Source organism: Zonotrichia albicollis, chromosome 3 (assembly GCF_047830755.1).
Source record: "Zonotrichia albicollis isolate bZonAlb1 chromosome 3, bZonAlb1.hap1, whole genome shotgun sequence".
NCBI classification, from domain to species: domain Eukaryota; kingdom Metazoa; phylum Chordata; class Aves; order Passeriformes; family Passerellidae; genus Zonotrichia; species Zonotrichia albicollis.
This window is the reverse complement of record NC_133821.1, coordinates 44039651-44057245: the sequence shown is the minus strand read 5'-3', so window position 1 is coordinate 44057245 and position 17595 is coordinate 44039651. Positions and strand designations below refer to the sequence as shown.

Genomic DNA, 17595 nt, shown 5'->3' with positions numbered 1-17595 from the left:
ATATGAAAGATTCTTGTGCAGATCCAGGAGGGTAACTAGAAGACAAGGAAATGCCTACTGTTTTATGCTCTGGGGCTACCATCATGATGAAGTTAATACCATGCTGTTGGTTTAAAGGCACACCAACATAAGAGCCAAGCAGGTAGTTTAACATTTTAGTAAAAATTGGAGGACTTTAACTCTAGAAAAAAGTGCAACCAGCTTAATCTAGTCACTATTATCAACTCTTTTCCCTTTGAAAGCAAACCCTGAATCAGTCTGAACTCCTAAGGACTCAAATCTTATTCATTAATGTGATATTTTTGTTTTAGCTACTTTATCAACTTGTGATAATAAAGTAATAAAGGTGTTATGCATTAAAATTAATATTGCATTCTCTATGAAAATGACAAGAAGCAATAATTTCATGAAGGAATTTGGACTTTTCATTCCTACATTAGCACCCCAGGCCCAGAGGGTTTTTTTCTCTTTGGAAGTGTTCAGTAATCACTGGTAACTAACTAAAGTGTACTTAACACTGTGGTATCCTGTAATTCACACCAGCAGCTGCACAAATAATTACAGCCCTTCTCAGGTAATACCTCAACAATTTAAAAGAGTTTTTTCTGCGCAGGGAAAGACTGAAATTACTTTGAATGATAGGGAGATCCACAGAACTCTTTACAAGGGTCAAAAGAGTCTGATCCACGAGGCATACAAATGCTACCTGCTGACCAGCACGGAAAGGGAACTATTTTCAGACTGAATCAGATTCTACTAAATTTTGACTGGTGTTTTTCTACCTGTACTAAACAGAAAGAGGTCAGTTTTACCCTGACCATTTCAGCATTCCTGTTTCCACAGAAGGGCTGTAATGGGCCACACTTTGTTTAAGACCAATCAATTCCATTTACCTGCCTCTGATTCCCTGTTTTGCAAAAGTACCTACCATCAAAATTTGATTTCAGCCCCCTTTGAATCAGGCCCAGGGGACATCACAGATCTTTAGAACCAGATTTTTGTTTCTGTTTCAAGGAGTGCATAAATATGGAATCATATAAAGCAGGGACAGTGGGGACTGATTGGGTTATCTACACCATCTCCCAGTCTCCAGGTAGGATCAGTTTTGCCTAAAAAATCCTTAGCAGCTATTCCTCTGATGTTAGGAGACTCCATTCACTAGTTCCAATAATACATCCATGAAATTACTAGAAACTTTTTAGATCTGACATGCATGGCCAGTTAAATCTGGTATACTTCCAATTTTTTTCAGATTTTAAACATATAATCCATTACTAAAGCTGTACATATAAATTCCGATTTGTTTTACTTACTCCTCATTGGAAAGTGCTCTTTCTACAAAATTAATTGAATAGTGGCATTTAAGATTTGTCCTAAACAGCAGTTCAGCTTTACAATATCACGACACTCCCTTTTATATTCATTTATTTTTATTGTTTTTCTACTGGAATTCAAACAAAAATAGTAATTAACTGCCATATCAAGGTTCTAATTTTAGGCAGGCTGGTAGAGAAGATGCTAAAAAGGGAGTAACATCCTGCAACTTAAAACTGTAGGAATACTTTTTGGTACTTAAAATTGCAGTGAGTCAATTCTGAGCCACAGAACATCACTTTCAAACTAATGTTTTCTCTTTTTTTTCATTATACTTTAAGGAAGACATCACAATCTGTTTTCAAGGTACTCAAGCATTTCTTTCAAGTTATCTAGACTGTCTAACAAAAGCTGATTTACAAAGGGACATGTCTACCACAGGTGCCATTAAGTCTAGAGCCATGAGACTGACTTCTCCCTGGACATCTATTTAACAAGATTATGATGTGGAAGGGTACTGCTCTTCTCTGTGTGAAGTGCAAGGCTTTTTATCCCAAGAAATTATTTTCTACTCCTCTTAGCTAACGCACAATGAAGTTTTTCTAATCACTATTCTTAAGGGGAGACAAGAAAACTTAATTAATATATAGACATTCACAAGTAAGTAGCTAGCACCACTTTTTTTAAATTCACCTCCAAATCAAGAAGGGTTCTAATTAAGATGAGATAACAGATTCATCTTCCTCGTCTCCTTCCCCAGCAGTTTTGCAACTATAAGTGCATAACAAAAATGTATTTATGTGGGACAGAGATCTAAAATGTTTTGAAATGATGTAGCAAGTAAAATTGGTTACTGCACACAAAAGTAGAAAAAAAAATCTTGCATCTTACTAATATTTGAAATTACAAGCAAATTACTTTTCAAAGTTTTTTTCTTACGCAACTAATTCCCACACTTAACACAGATACTATGTAAACAAACACTAACATCCTTTTAGCGTGCTTAAGGAAAAAATCTATCATTATTATTTCTCAGCAGGAGAATTAAATGTGGCAACTTGAGTACAGTGAGAATCTTAACATTTGAGAATAGAATCTTAAAGGAAAATATGAAACTCACAATCAACATATTCTAACACAGACCAGCCTTGCTAGGCTCGTTTGGGATTTTTTTCTTTATTGTTCATAATTTTTTGTTTATTTTGCTGTTAGCTGGGGCTTTTGGTTGGGTTTTGTGTTGGCTTTGGGGTTGTTTTGGCTGAGAGGTGTCTTGAGGTAATCTTTTCTAGTTCAAGGTTATTGAAAATCAAGGGTAGGGAAGAGTTCTGAATTTAACTGGACCCAAACTACAGAATCAGTCTAGACAATTGTAAATATTAGATTTGCCTTAGTGAATATTTTTAAGATAAAATTAATCATCAAGGAAATTCAAACATTATAAAAGGTAAACAAACCCCACAATTTCACAGAACATGAACCTAAAAGATTGTGAATTCAGTAAAATGGAATTAATTTTCCAATACAAATAACAGTTATTCAGATTTGTTAAGCTGCATTCTTTGGTTAGTTTTTTTTTCTTAGCTGAAGCACAGATGACTTTTTTTTTCTTAGATCAAAACTATGATCACATACTGACCTACCCAAAAATTATTCAGGTTAAGCAGAGCATAAATCTACAAAAGCATAAAGTCACATATTTTCCAGATAAAATAACTGTACTTCATTTCTGGTTTTACCCAGTTTGCTTTGGTACATGACAATATCTTAATGCTTATGAAAACATAGCCTTTTTTCTGGCTGTAATATCAGTTAGTTATACTAATAGAAGTTAAATATTAATTTAGGGTTCTATCTTGCAATATGTTCATAATTTAGTAGAAAGACCAACTTTGACTGGTGCAAATAACTTGTCTAAAGTTGTTTACGTGCCTAAGGAAGCTAACTGGGACATTTGTGCGAACATTTGTGAGACATTTTGTGTGAAGAACAGGCGTATGTCACAATCTGCAAGTACTTGGGTACTCTGAAAATCCCACCAGCTGCAGTGAGGTGCGTCAGGAAGCCCACCTCCTGTCACACAAAAAAAGCTTCTTCTGTGCCATCTGTGGATGGGTTCTACAGCCACTTACAGGTGTGGTGTACTAGAAAACAGACAGAGAGGAAGAAAAGAACATGCTGAAAAGTACATGAAAATATCCCAGCACTGCTAGGATCTGGAGATTACTGGACCCATTGAACCTGCTGGCATCAAGAATGTACGCAACTTAAAACATGTCAGAGAAGTTAGTGTCTGCTCCATGTACCCAAATGATCACACACACACAGAGGATGGAATAAAAGATCATCCGGATCCTTCCTGAATACCAGCTCAGAAATCCCAGGTGCACTTCTCTTGGAGTAACCAAGTGTGGCTGGCTCCCAGCTGTTGCTCTGAGTATCTTGAGTGAAAGTGAGTGAGGACTGTGTAAGCATAATTGAAAATACTGTATGATTAGGTCTCTGCCATTAAAAACAAGAGCTCGGTTCTGCTGTCAGTAAAAGCTGAATTCATAGAAGGTATTGTCATTAATACTGTTTTTGATCTGTGTCTCCCCCAGCTCAATCCCCTATCACTGATTTACAGCTCTCCCTGTCCTAGTGCTCACTTACACAGGTGGCTCAACTCCTACCCGACAGGGGCAAACAGGGTTAGTATGCCCCTGCCAGCTCAGTGGGAAGGAAACAAGTATGTTCTGTAACTTGAAAATACTTACTTGGTAGGGGTAGAGAGTGACTCCATTTGTTCTTGACAAAGACCAGGTGCCATCAAGGTACTGGTGGGCCTGGATGGCCACCGAGTTGAGAACATTACCATTGCTGGGGCTGGTGGCCATTTGAAAGCTGACCTTGGCTTGGTGTCCAGGAGAGCCATTTTTTTTCTCCACCCCGTTTCCAATTCCTAGACTGTTGGGTTTTCCACCGTGTTTGTTGGCAACAAAGCCTGTGTAGTTGGATGGAGCGTAAGGAGCAGGCACGTAGGCCCAGTCCCTGGGCTGCAGGCTGCCCATGTGCCGGGGGCTCACCAGCGTGGGCACGTTGGAGAGAGGCGGGGGAGAGCCTGGCGAGGCATCGTAGTGTTCTGAGTTGGCAGCTTGCTCCAAGGTCAGCACCATCTGAATGGCCTCTTGCTTCAGCTGGTTCAGGTGTGTGGCACAAACATCACATCTGTTGTCCTTCTCGTTCCACGCCTTCCGAATGGTATTGGGAACCTGGAGCTTCTCGTGAATCACCGAAGAGAAACCTGGGTCCTAAAAATCAAACAGAGGAGGGTAAGGGGGGACAGGAGAGAAATGTTTAACCACAGTCACCACATTGAAACATTATAGCTGCATTTCAAAAGCAAATTTATGAGATAAGCTTAGAATGCAAACAAAGGCCATTAGATACAGTCAACATATGCCAGCAGCAGAGCTGAACAAAATTGAGAAACTGGATTGTGTTGGAAAGGAAAAATTCTTTTACTGATAAGTGGCAAATATTATAAATCCACTGCAAGCTTCAATGCATGGCAGAGAAAAGGAATTAACCTGCTTCACACCACTGCACCTAATTTCTGGCTTGAATGAAATCTGCACTTAGTTACATAGGTGAGATTAAGAGCAACTCCACTATAGCCAGTGGACTTGTTGCAAGGTTCACAAATCCATCTACTGATCACCCTCAGCTTTTGGTGTTCAGAAAACTCAGGAAATACTCTGCAACAAAAATTTAACACTTCAAAGACAGCTGAAAAAGAAAATTAAAAGTACCACCATTCTCTCAAAAATCCTTTTCAGAATTCAAAACAGATAGATAGCTGATTAAATAATTTACCAAGAACATCCTGTCCAGAAAAAAAAAAAAAAAAAAAAAACCAAAAAACCACAACTTCGTTAACGAAAGTTCTAGCACCATTTTGGGTATCTGCTGATAAAATCAAAGTAAAAAAGTAAAAATTTTCTTTAAAAAATACAACATGTATAGAGTTAACAATCTGTGAAGAATTATTTTCTTGTTTGAAAGCATAGTTCTGATGCTAAACCACATAACCAGGTTTAAAGCCTCTTGTCTCATAGCCTTACCACGTGGGTGAATATTTGAACATCAGTGGTGCTGCCCACAGGGCAACATGCACCCTGATCTGAGTGCCATCACTGAAGTGCAAATAGTGAAGCCAAAAAGCAATCTTAAAGCAGGCTTGTCACCAAATTGGCCTGGTTCTTACAGTATCACACAGTTTTAGAAACAGCAATGATGTGTGCACAGAGCAAAAAGTGACAGTTACTTGATGGAAATATTGTTTGGAATTTTCACACCACATTCCTGTGGTTTTACAGATCAGGCAGGACAGACTTCAACTGCCCCTCCCTAATTTTTAGAGACTGGTGGATTTTTTTATGAGTACTCAATAAGTTTTTTAATCAAGAGTATCAGAATCTTTTTCTCTTCATCTTTGTGGCTTTAACAGCTTTAGCAGCAAAATCGGAGAGTGCATGTCTGTGTGAGGGAAAAAAAATCCACAAATAGACAGCACTCTTATCAAGTAATTAAGTAATTTGATGAACCCCATGCATTGAGATAGACAAATTTCATGTCTTGATAGTTTGGCTGTGCTGAAAAAGTGGATAGGGGGTATAATGTAAGGAGGGAGAGAATTCATTGGTAGAGGGCCATATTCATTATGATCCATCTTTATTATAGACTCAAGCATTTTATTTTCACTGTTTAACTACCGTGAACAGCTCCTCAGCATGCAGTGATTAATTGATTCATAAATCACAGAGCCTCCTTATGCACAGCAGCAAAAGAGCAGTTTCAGCCACAGAAGCCCAGGAGAGTCATATAAGCTGATGGGAAACAACAGGAGGCTGAGGTCTGATCAAGCCTCAAGCTGGTCATTTCTATTCCACACACAAAGGGGGTCAGATCATCAAAGTGTGTCAGGAAGGCAGGAACTGGATTCTGCACCAACCCTTCCCCATTAACCTTCAGGAAAGGGACCAGTGGAAATCAGGGGGAAAAAACAGGATGCAAAACATGTCAAATCACATTTTCCATCCCAGACCATAACTAGGTCAACAGATCACATCAGATATAGGCATCCACTCCATGATGCCAGGTGTGCCAGGAAATGATTCTCTATTTTCCCCATAATGAGCTAGACAAAGCTGCCTATGCAGCTGAAGTGAGGTATGAGTCCTCTTTTCAGACTGCTCCACATCAGCGCAGGAAAAATCCTTGCCAGCTCTTCCTTCAGCTAGTAAGTGCCACAGAGGTGGTTGCTGTTCTTTCAAAGTTAGCTTCCCCAAAGCAACTGGGCTTGGACCCAGGTCATTATATACAACATTCAGATCCAGCAGCAGTTGGAACATGGAAATTTCTGGATACTGTGATAAATATTCCAAGGAAATAAAGCCTTCTCTAACATAAGCAAATGTCATCATGATATAAATATTCAAGTAGCACACCAACTTTAAAGAGTGCTGGACAGCAGTGAATTCAGCTTCATCTCAGAGTTAAAACAAACATCAGATCGTTCTGTGATACAACAATAAACACAGAGAGAGAGGGAGGGAGAGAAGAAGGCAGACTGTTCCTCCTCAGGAGCAGAAAGAAGAAACAGGCACAACCTGAATTGATTACTCCCAAGATTAGCCCTACTAATCTATCATAATCTACTAGATGGATAGCTCAGTACCGGATCCAAATCTGGGACATGAAACAGAAAAGTCTATGGGACAGCAAATGAATTTGGATAAACTCAGCTTCCAGAAGGACATTAGTCACAGTTTGTTCTCAAAACAAAACTGATAGAGCCTAGAGAGTTTACTTCCTTATTCTGCACTAGGCAGCTCTACTATAATTTCAAAGAAGTGGCTGACAGTCTTACAAAATATCTAGTAGGGAAGAGGCCACAACTGAACAACCCCTATACCCTTGCTCAGAGAGCAGACACACTACACTTGCTGTTTCAGTATTTCATCTGCACACATTCTCCCAGGAATCCTTATCAGTTCAATATCTGCTCCCATACAAAAGTGATGGGCAAGCCTCACTGGATAAGCACTTTGAGCCAGCTGCACAGAGCAGCAGGAGCTGAAAAAGGTTACAGTCTCCAGTGAAACATGTGAGGTCTAAGAAACTCCACACTCCCTGGCACAGGAGCAGATTTGCTCGTGAAATCTGAGGTTGACACTGAAAACACCATTTATATTTTGGCACTCATTTCCAGTCCTGATGGAACAAAGCATAGTGACACTGAAAACTGAAACAGAACTTTAAAAATCACAAGAGAGTTTGCTTTGAGTTCAGGGCAAAGGTTCACCATGGTTTCTCTTCTGGCTGCAATGTTGGGTTCACCCAACTTTAGTATAAACAGCATTACTGCAAACTCCTATTCCTATAATAAACAAATGAAGGCATGTAAGAGGTCTGAAAGCTTCAGGAGATCAGCCACAACACAGAGCATTGCATAAATGCACGAGGCAAGAAGCAAACTAAACAGAGTGCACACTGAGCTATTATGCAAGAAGCCTTTTCACATTACCTTTGAGTCCTCAAGGTCAAGTAAACACCAAGATAGTGACTAATCTCTCGTCTTTGCTCCTGAACTAAAAACCCACACGGGAAAGAAAGAAGCTGGAAGGAAATTTTGTATGTTAGAGACCTATCATAGGTGAACTGAAGAATTCTTGTTTTAGCCAGTGAAAACATATACAGAGAATGGGCACTAGTTAAGAAACGCTGAAGGACACAGACAGCTCAACCAGGGTAAATGCAGTTCCTGACTTCATGGGGGAAAAAGAACTGCATGATTACTGTATGACAAGGTAATGCAGAAGATTCCTCCACATCTTTCATACCCCTTCATGAATCTGCACCTTGCTGTATAGCGTTCACAGTGTTCTAACTCCATCACTAAGAAAGCAGATGACAAAGAGAATAAATCCTTTCCTTCCTGCCACCTAGCTTAGAGCCCATCTTCCTCAAGACAGAAAGCAAACAACCACTTCCAGCATGAAGCACCCTCTGTTTCACACATACATTTACACAAAGCTCACAAGGAGACACAATGAGAGGACACAATGAGAGGACACAATGAGAGGACACAATGAGAGGACACAATGAGAGGACACAATGAGAGGATAAGCTCAGCTGGTGGACACAGAGACAGACAAGAAATAAAATTAACAACCTGCACTTTTACATGTTACAAAGAATCTAGTTGATCATAGATTCATATACAAACACCTCACACACATCCTACTCTTCTGCAAGCACACAGCAAGCAGATACTAATATAGGTTATACTCACTAAGATTTCATATATAACTGTATTTTATTTGGTCAATGACAGCCTATGCAAGTCAGACATGGTAGCCTTACATCTTTACCTCAGAGAAAAATCAAATATACAATGGATCTCAAGACCTTCTTGAACAAAGTGTGTTTTTCAACCCAAATATTACTCATTGCTCTTCGCAGAAAGACAAAGCAGTCAATACTAACTAAATCGCAGAGGCCAGCTTCTGCTTAAAGATGCTCACAGAAGACTCAGGGAGTTCTTTTGTTTCTGGAGGGGTCCATGCAGAAATGACTGCTGCTATGTAATCCATCACACAAGGTAAGGGGAGAGGTAGAGGAAAGCAATGATCAAAGTTCTTCCCAGGAAGGAGTTTTCCAGATTCTCCCACTCCACAGGCCAGGTGTAGAAGGACTAATTGAGAAAGCTCAGTTGGAGGGAAGCTTTACCCTGATAAAAAGCCCCCATATTATTCCATGACTGCGCAAACATCTCTGCTCTAAACACAATGCTGTTAGTCAACAGTTGTCCTCTATTTAGGAAAAAAGGAGGAGGGTGAAAAAGAAAAAAAAATAAAAAACAAAAAATCTTCTGCATTCTCCTTTCTCTCTTGAGGGTGTACTTTCCAGCTCAATAAAGTGATTATACTTGTAATTTATTTTTCATAGGCACTTAGGCTATTGTCCAAGTGACCTTGCACCCTAACTTAAACATATCCTACCATCTTCTAGGCTACATTTGAGAGATTGTCTGTTTGCAGCATTCCAGAGCCCAAACAGTTGAAAAAACAGCTCCTCATGATTACAATGGCACAATTTCTGTTAAAGCAAAAGTAAATCCAAATATACTGAAGTCAGTGGGAGTTTTCCTTCAAATAAGCATAACAGGATAAACACTATGACTCTAAATTAGCAACCCTGCACCATCAAACTGAGCTGGGAGCTCTTGGATAAAAATCAGTTCATTTCATTCAGTAAAGATTGAATAATCTGAATTATTTCAGTTGGGATCTCCGTTAGTGCAAGTGGTTGTCTGGTGAGTAAAAGCCAAGGTTGCACATGGGCCAGGCCAAGGGGTCACTAAAGTAGCCTCCCTTGTCCTTTGCTCTGTACACAGCAACTGACACCTTCCCTGGTCAAGACCACACTCCCGACCCTCCCTGCCACAGAAGTCACCCCTCACACCCAACACGGCACCTTCAAATAAGCCATCCACTATCACTCCCGGCTGAGCAAATGAAATCATCTCCTCCACTAGAAAAGAACATATTTCACTCTCTTCCTCCTGAAACTCTCTCCTTTCCCTAGCAGCAACATTCCCCACTGTTAGTCCATGTTGAGGACAGTAGAGAGAGTAGTCATAAGGAAAGCACAGCAGAATAAGAAAAAGCCTTTTTACATTAGCCTGTTTCCAGAAAGCCCTTGTAAAAGCACTCTCTTACCAACTGCAGTAAAACCTCAGCAGCATTATTATGCCTCACCTCTTTAACTACTGCCATTCTTGTCTGTCAAACTTGAACATACTGCTGCTGACTTGAGTCTTTCCTTTCAAAAAGGCAATGAGAGTACACCCTGTCCTACAGTCACTATCTCCAAAACACATCTGGGAGACCAGTTCTTTTCAGAAAGAGGGGGAATTCAAAAATGAAGTCTTAATCCTGTCTGGTGTAACCCTCACAACACTTGTATTTCAAGGTGTTTTTCTTGAGCTGGCATATACAACTGACATTTGGACTTCTATAATTTAACACTTGTCAGTACTAACCAGCCACTCTGCAGACAGAAAAATGTGTTCATTTGGTTTAGGCAGTTTTCTTATCTGAAAGAGACAGAAAGTCTGAGCAGGGCTCACCTTACAAACTCACAGCAGCAGGAAGCAGAGGACAGAAAACCCTGGGAAAATAGGAGGATTAAAAATGGGACAGGAAAAGGAGAAGAAAAAAAAAAAGAGTTTTCTAATTGCTCCATGGACTGGCTCATGGCTCTGCTGATGGATCAGCACTGACGGACTTACAGCTGTACACATCTGGCACACAGGTGTTTGTGTTAGCATTCGATAGCCATGCAGCAGCCAGATTTTTAATTGGGTTGGGAAGAAGAGATGAAACAGCAGCAGGAAAATCTAAATACACATTCAGTGGTGCAAATCCAAGTCTTGACCAAAGAGCTCTGCTATGCAGTTGTCTAGAGCTCTGCTACATCTCTTGCCACACCATAATAGGGTCTCCTGGAGGGAAGATTCTTTCACAGTTTTGTGACAAACTCAGCTGTTACTAAAAGGGCAGTATTTGTCAGCACCCTTTTGATAGAATAAAGAATAGAAACAAACTCAGAATTGCAGAAACCTCAACCCTTATGCTAGAAAAAGCAGCAGCTCTATTCTCCCTTCTTTGCTTTGGATATGGAAAGATTGCATTTGCTTTCTTAGCCACCAGAGCACACTATGAGCTTATGTTCAACTGATTGTTCACCTTGATCCTCTGGAATTTTTGTGCATCATTGCTATAAGCAATTTAGTGTTGTGCATGGAGCCCAGATGTATTTCAGAAGCATTTTTGCTCAGGTTTCCAGTCACCTCAGAAATCAGTGGCTATTGTTGTCTCTTCACACAGCTGAGGTCCAGCCACAAATTTGCCCCAGCTATTGCCAGGACTAGATGCTTTCATGAGTTTACAAACTGTTAGTCTTATTAACCAAATGCTACTCTCCCTCCTCACCACCGTGGCAGATATTATACCTTTTTTATACCTTTATAAAATCGCTCTGATGCCATTCAAAAAGACATTGTTCTGTGTGGTTGATATCCTTTTACCCACCCTTTCAAGTTCATCTGGGATAAGCATAAAGCATGACTGACCTATGATTACATGGGCCAGACATGCTAAAACACTGGAATAACATTAGGGTTTATTTGATCCTTTCAAAACTCTCTATTATTAGAAGCCTTGATGAACATCTAATCACCACATCACTTGAACCTCTTCGAGTAACCAGGCTACAGTAGCAATTCTTGTTCTGACACACACCCAGATTTCCAAAGTTTGGCTTGCTTTCCCTGAGAGGAAAGCATTAGAGATCTTTAACAAATGCCAGCACTGAGCCACTACTGACACAATAACCACTGACTTCTGGAAAAGCTGTCATACCTGAAGTGGGGTAACTAAATGAGAAGGTCAGGAGAGCATTTGTGACACCTACATGCTTAATGTTCCCCTGATTTAAAAGAGTTTTGTGGCAAGCTAAAGCCACTTGTAACTGCTTTTCAAACATGAAAATCTTTTATTTTAAGCAAGCAATAATTAGAAAGATTATTGTGGGGTTTATTCAATGATTTAGCAATCTCAAAAGAACTATTCAACATGTAAAATTTTGTAAACAAATCTATTCAGCTTCAGCACATCTACAATTGAGAGGCATCAGAGAACCAAAACCTTTTGCTCCTCTTCAGCTAACTTTTGTATCCTGCTTTTTTAAACCATTTATGCAGTTCACTCTTATGCTTTTCTCTCGTCCCTGAGGAGCATTATCATTTTTAAATTGCATGCAAGACCACTGTTTTGGAAGGGAAGAAATAACCAAAATAAGGAAAAAAGTCAATAGATTGATACAGTTGTTGGTGGGGGTAAAGAACTTTGTCTTTGCAACATTTCCTTTTAAATTTGGGTTATTGTGCTCTTCTGTTTAAGTCACTTGACTTCTGGAAAGAATATTGCCATTTTGTCCACTTCACACTGAGGTTCCAATGAGATGCACCAAAGCTACCTTTCATTCATCCTGAATATGCTCTCCTCAAGCAACACACTTTCAGGCTCCCTTTTCCACTTTCTTTTCTGCTGCTATCAGATTTCTGCCCATCTCAGCTTGGCTGGAAAGGAGTTGGGAATGTCAAAGATATGGAGTGATTAGAATTAGAGCATTGCAAGTCTTAGTACAGAACTAATCATGGACAGTTAAAACCTGAAGAGTTGCAGTTTAACAGGGCCATTTGAAATTCACACTTTTAAACTGATCTTCATTCAAGTCCTTGATCATGAAAACACCAAACAACCCAAGAAATCTTAATCTTAGCAAGTAGAAGTAAATTTCTGCCCACTTTATTCAAATCAGATGGAGCTTATCTGCTTGCCACCTAGGAAACAAGAAAATAAATATTGTTCCTGACCATGGGAAAGGAGATCACAAAGGCAAGTTCACAATAATGATGAAACCTCTCCCATGCACATTCACAGTCAGAAGCACATGAAAAACTGACATTTGGCTCTTCTCTGTTTCAGTTTCGCATTAGATAGATAACATTGATAAGAATATGTAATTTGGAAATAGGAATGAGTCTCCTCTCTGAACTCGTTCTCAAACCCTTATACATGCAGAGCATTCCAAGCTGAACACAAACCTGCTCCTACCACTCAGTGGCAGTCACATCTCACACTAATATTGCTGACTGGGGACTTCCATCAGCTTTTTATCTCAACTGAACTAAACATGCAACTCAGTACTCACAGAGCTGTTACATGCCTTCTTTAGAAGTTAGTTCCTTCAGGGGAATGCACCCAGGATCAAGCAACTAGGCCTAGAGAAAGCTGGAGTATAAGAGATCTTGAGATGCTGAGAATTGTCCTAAGATGACTGTACAATCCTTTAGACTACAGAAGAAAAAGACAAAATACTTACTTGAAGCCGATGGTGAGACTGGAAGTGGACAAAGAAGGGAGAGAGAAGAAATCAAGGCAATGACCTTTGAAAGAATTTTTTTCTCCTAATTCCTGACACAAGCAATTTGAAGGTCTGTTGATGGGGTAAACAATTGCTGACCTAGAAGGAAGATCACAACTTTCCTATCAATGAGTTCTATGCCACGCTGCTTTCCCAAAGGACTTTAAGCTATTTTGCTATGTATTTTGGATGGACAGAAGTTGCACGAGAGCATCCTGTAAGCAACATTGAGGTTTGACACCACCTGTCTGAAACATCCTCCCTGACACATACCATGCCTGCAGTGGGCTGCTGCTCCAAATAGTGGCCACATATCAGGTACTGACAGGCACTTGCTCCACAGGCAGCCACAGCCCCCTGCTGTCTAGCCATGCAGGCTCTCACAGTCTCACTGCCAAATCTTTCCCCTTCAGCAACATTTAGCCTGGTATCATTGTCACCTCCTTCTCACCCCAAGCCATTCACCCACAGAAGAGCTGTTCTGCTTCCTTCTGCATCAGGACTCTGCAAAATCTCATCCTGTCCAAGATCAAACTACTTTTCAGTGACTCAGCCTGTTGGAAATCCCCTTTTTACCTCAGAGAGAGAAAAGCACCACCATCCTGTTCCTTTCCTGCCAGCAATACAATGGCCATGCTCCCTTCCTGGCTTGCACAGCCTTTTGGAGTTCAGTCTCAGGCTTATCAGGTGCGCAGCTCCCAAACCCTGCAGGTACCCTCCAACCCTTCTCCTGCCCCTCTGCTGTGACACCACCTCACTTTGCACATGAATCCCAGCTCAGGTTAATCAACACCATACTCACCACTTTGGGTGTGCATAATATTGTTTTTATTTTTTATTAGCACTTGGGTTTGTTTTTATTGATACTGTGAACTGAGAAAAGAAAAATCCCAGTGCAACCCAGTGAAATTTAATTCTAAGAGTTTTACATACCTCAGTGTGAGTTATGCTTGCTTGTGAAAGCTCCTCAGCTTTGATGTAATACCAGACAGTAACCAGATATGGACTTGTATTTATAGTTGTTCCACTACCACAGTTATATTAAGACCTTGTTAATGATCTAGTTATCAAATTGTCTAATTATGGTTTTGCTTAATTTCTTTTGTGCACATGAAATCAGTTATAACTACTGTCTATGATCCATGGAACACCTAAAATGAGGTGTAACATTAAAATCTTCTCTTTGGAAATTTGTAAATGCATGTACACTTCTTTTATCAATTCCGATCTCATCATATTCTACAGATTTCTCACATACATCAGTTTAGATATATTTATACCATTTTTATGCTTGCAGGAAATATTACAGACATATGAAAACAAACAGAAAACAAACAAACAGAAAAGTTAAAATCTACCTCTGAGGGCATTATGTGCCCCTAACTTCCATGCAGCCAAGTCTAAAAGCATTAGAGCAGCCATGAAAGAATATTTATTCCACCTAGGATACAGGGCAAGAGGCAGGAGCACACCTCAGCTTTTCAGATGGGAATAATTTCATGAGCTAAGTTGTTTTCAGATTTCCACTCCAGTTGCAAGATCAGCTTATATTTTATTAGCACAGTATAAATATTTGTAATATGCCAAGGGGAAGAAAGAGAAAAAAACAAAAAATCCTGAAGAAACTCCTAAAGCTACTCTCAGGGCAAACTGAGTACCTGTGTCGCGACTCCCTTACAAACAGCATGGGGACAAACTGCTGTGCACAGGACATCTTTTCTCCAGGCAAAGCTCTTTTCTCCAGCCCTGGGGTAGCTGCACTGTTCAGCCATGCCAACACACATGGCAGAAAGTGTGTTATGACACACAGCCTGTTTTTCTTAAGTCTGCTGCAAACATACCTGCTAAATTTGATTACACTATGTCAGTGTGTGACTTTCTACCCAAACTATAAACTCGTGTATACTTCAGCATATGCTTCAGCTCCAATTCAGCAGACTCTGCCTGCATCTGCTGAGGCAGGAATTGCACAGTTTTTGGTATTTTGTGCCAAGAGGAGGTGATAGAGTCTGGCTTTGAGGGGCTGGTGAGTGCAGGAAGATGTGTGGGGAAGACAAGAAGCTGTGGTCAGGATGGGAGCTGTCGGGCTGCTGAGTGTGGCTTTACATGACAAGAAGAGAGCTTCAACTCCACTCACTATGGCTTTTGCAGAACCTGCATTTGGCTGCTTCTGTACCAAATGATCCAGAAGGCACCTACTGCACCAGCACTGCCCCAAGCTGACACAGCTGTGTGATATAAGGCTGCCCTGAGGGAAGGTACCAGCTTGGGTCCAGAGGCTGATGAGCCCATCTTGGCTGCCAGGCTTCTGGCGAGGCGGGTATAGAAGAAACCTTCATGAGCCTGAAGCCAACCTAAGTAGGTATAGGGTACAATATGATCCTGTGGGCCACAGACAGCCCCCTGAGACCACTGCTGCTTCTGAACTCTCACAGCCAGAAGCAAGCAGCATTTACCACTGTGCTTTTCCAGGCTGGTAAGTGCTCTATTTCAATATGTATCTTTACAGACAGATTAGGAGAGCTTTGGAGTACAGCTAATAGCCTCCTGTTGTTGTCACCTGTTAAAAAAAGAAAAAACACAAACTCAAAAAGAAGGCATTGTTTCAGTGCAGAACTATTGGGTTTGTTCAAAATTACTCACACTGTGAAACCCCAGGCTGCCACAGCCTATATCCCATCCTCTGCACCCTCACAAAGTCCCAAGCAGTTCAAATGGTGAAGGATGCAACAGGGCTCAGCTGGAAAGAGTTCTCACCAAGGTCTCAATGAAAGCATTCACAGCTGAAGGAGGCCAAGCACTCCCCTCCCCACATCCATTCACTGGGAACAGAAGCCTGGAGCCCTTGCTGAGGGACCACAGGGGACAGGCACATAATGAGCCCTCACTGCCAAACAGCTCAGTGTTGCTGGCCCCCCATGACACTGATCTACAAGTGTGGGCTGAAAACATGTCCAGCCCATTCCCACCACAGCTCACGCTCTGTCCTGATTAAGCTGACTGCTGACAAGCCCAAGAGGGGATCAGCCTCTTGACTTGTGTGGTCTGATGAAGGCTAAGATTACAAATCTTTTTCCAAATAGTCCCCAAGCGAGCCACACACAAAAACAAAATAGGACGGGGAAAAACTTCCAGTTGAGGCTGGTAACATTAGCCAGCCTTAAACAAAAATACAATGTACCTCAAGTTACAGCTTCAGATGAAAAGCTCTCTAACCAGTGAGGAGCAGTATGGATTTCCAACTTTTGTAAAGATTAAAAGACAGCGATCATGACTTCAGACTAATACAGGACTTCTTGTGCACCTAGTCACAGCATAATCAATAGGGAAATGGGAATTATATCTGAATGAACAAAGCTAATAGTTCTAGCAACAATCACTGCCACTATGACACTGCTCTTCCCTCTCCCCAAGGGCACCTCCCACAATTAATCTACAGAGTAACTCTCTAAATCAAGCTCCAGGCTTCCCCACTACTGATTCGGGTCTTAGATTCAGAAAGCAAACCCAATTAAAGAAAATCTAGATATATCTTCTTAAATAAAAATCATTTACAATCAGAGTAACCCAATGGCCTCTAAAGAACTTTCTATGAATTGCAGCAACCACCGATTAAGTAAACACATTTTAAAATCTACATACATGAATTATTCATGCAACCTAGAAAAAAATCTGATTTTTGTTTTTTTATTGACAAACTGACATCTGGATTTGGATTTTTAAAAAAAAACAACCAAAGGCAATAGTGTTAACATCATCTGAGAAAGATGCTTCAAGGAAAACAGTGCAGGGAAGGGGGAAATAAGGAGTTGTTATTTTACTGGCTTAAATTTATTTTTGTCTGAATAGCTGAAAGCTACAGAAAGAAAACAATTGTGAGTAAACTCTCCTACCAATGCATTACCTTATTTTTCTTAGTTTCATTTCCAGAGCTTGGTTTTCATTTTACTACTATCTCTCATATAGAACTTCACTCCTCCTGATCCAGGCAGACTCAGACAGTTCCCATCAAAGATTATTCTTCTCTGAAGGAGATGAGGCACAAGCTAAGGAGCATAATGAATTAGCTAAGGAGCATCATTTGAATTAGCATCAAATCCCACTATTTCTATTCCTAGTGCTGGAGCAGAAGAGCTGGACTGAGATGGAGATAAGATTGAGAGGGGGCTGAAGGAGCCTGAGCAGTGATTAGAGGTGCCACTGTGGTTTCAGGCCAGATTCCCAAAGCCATATGAAGAATTTGCAGCC

At 40.6% G+C, this 17595-nt stretch overlaps 1 protein-coding gene across 1 annotated transcript in view; it reads right to left on the bottom strand.

Annotated features, from left to right (window-relative positions):
- The window catches only part of KIF26B (kinesin family member 26B), a 276588-nt gene that overhangs the window by 184057 nt on the left and 74936 nt on the right, over positions 1–17595 (bottom strand). Inside the window, exon 3 of the mRNA XM_005489720.4 lies at positions 4068–4601. Coding sequence (XP_005489777.2) covers positions 4068–4601 — 534 coding nt within the window. The remainder of the gene's footprint in view (positions 1–4067; positions 4602–17595) is intronic.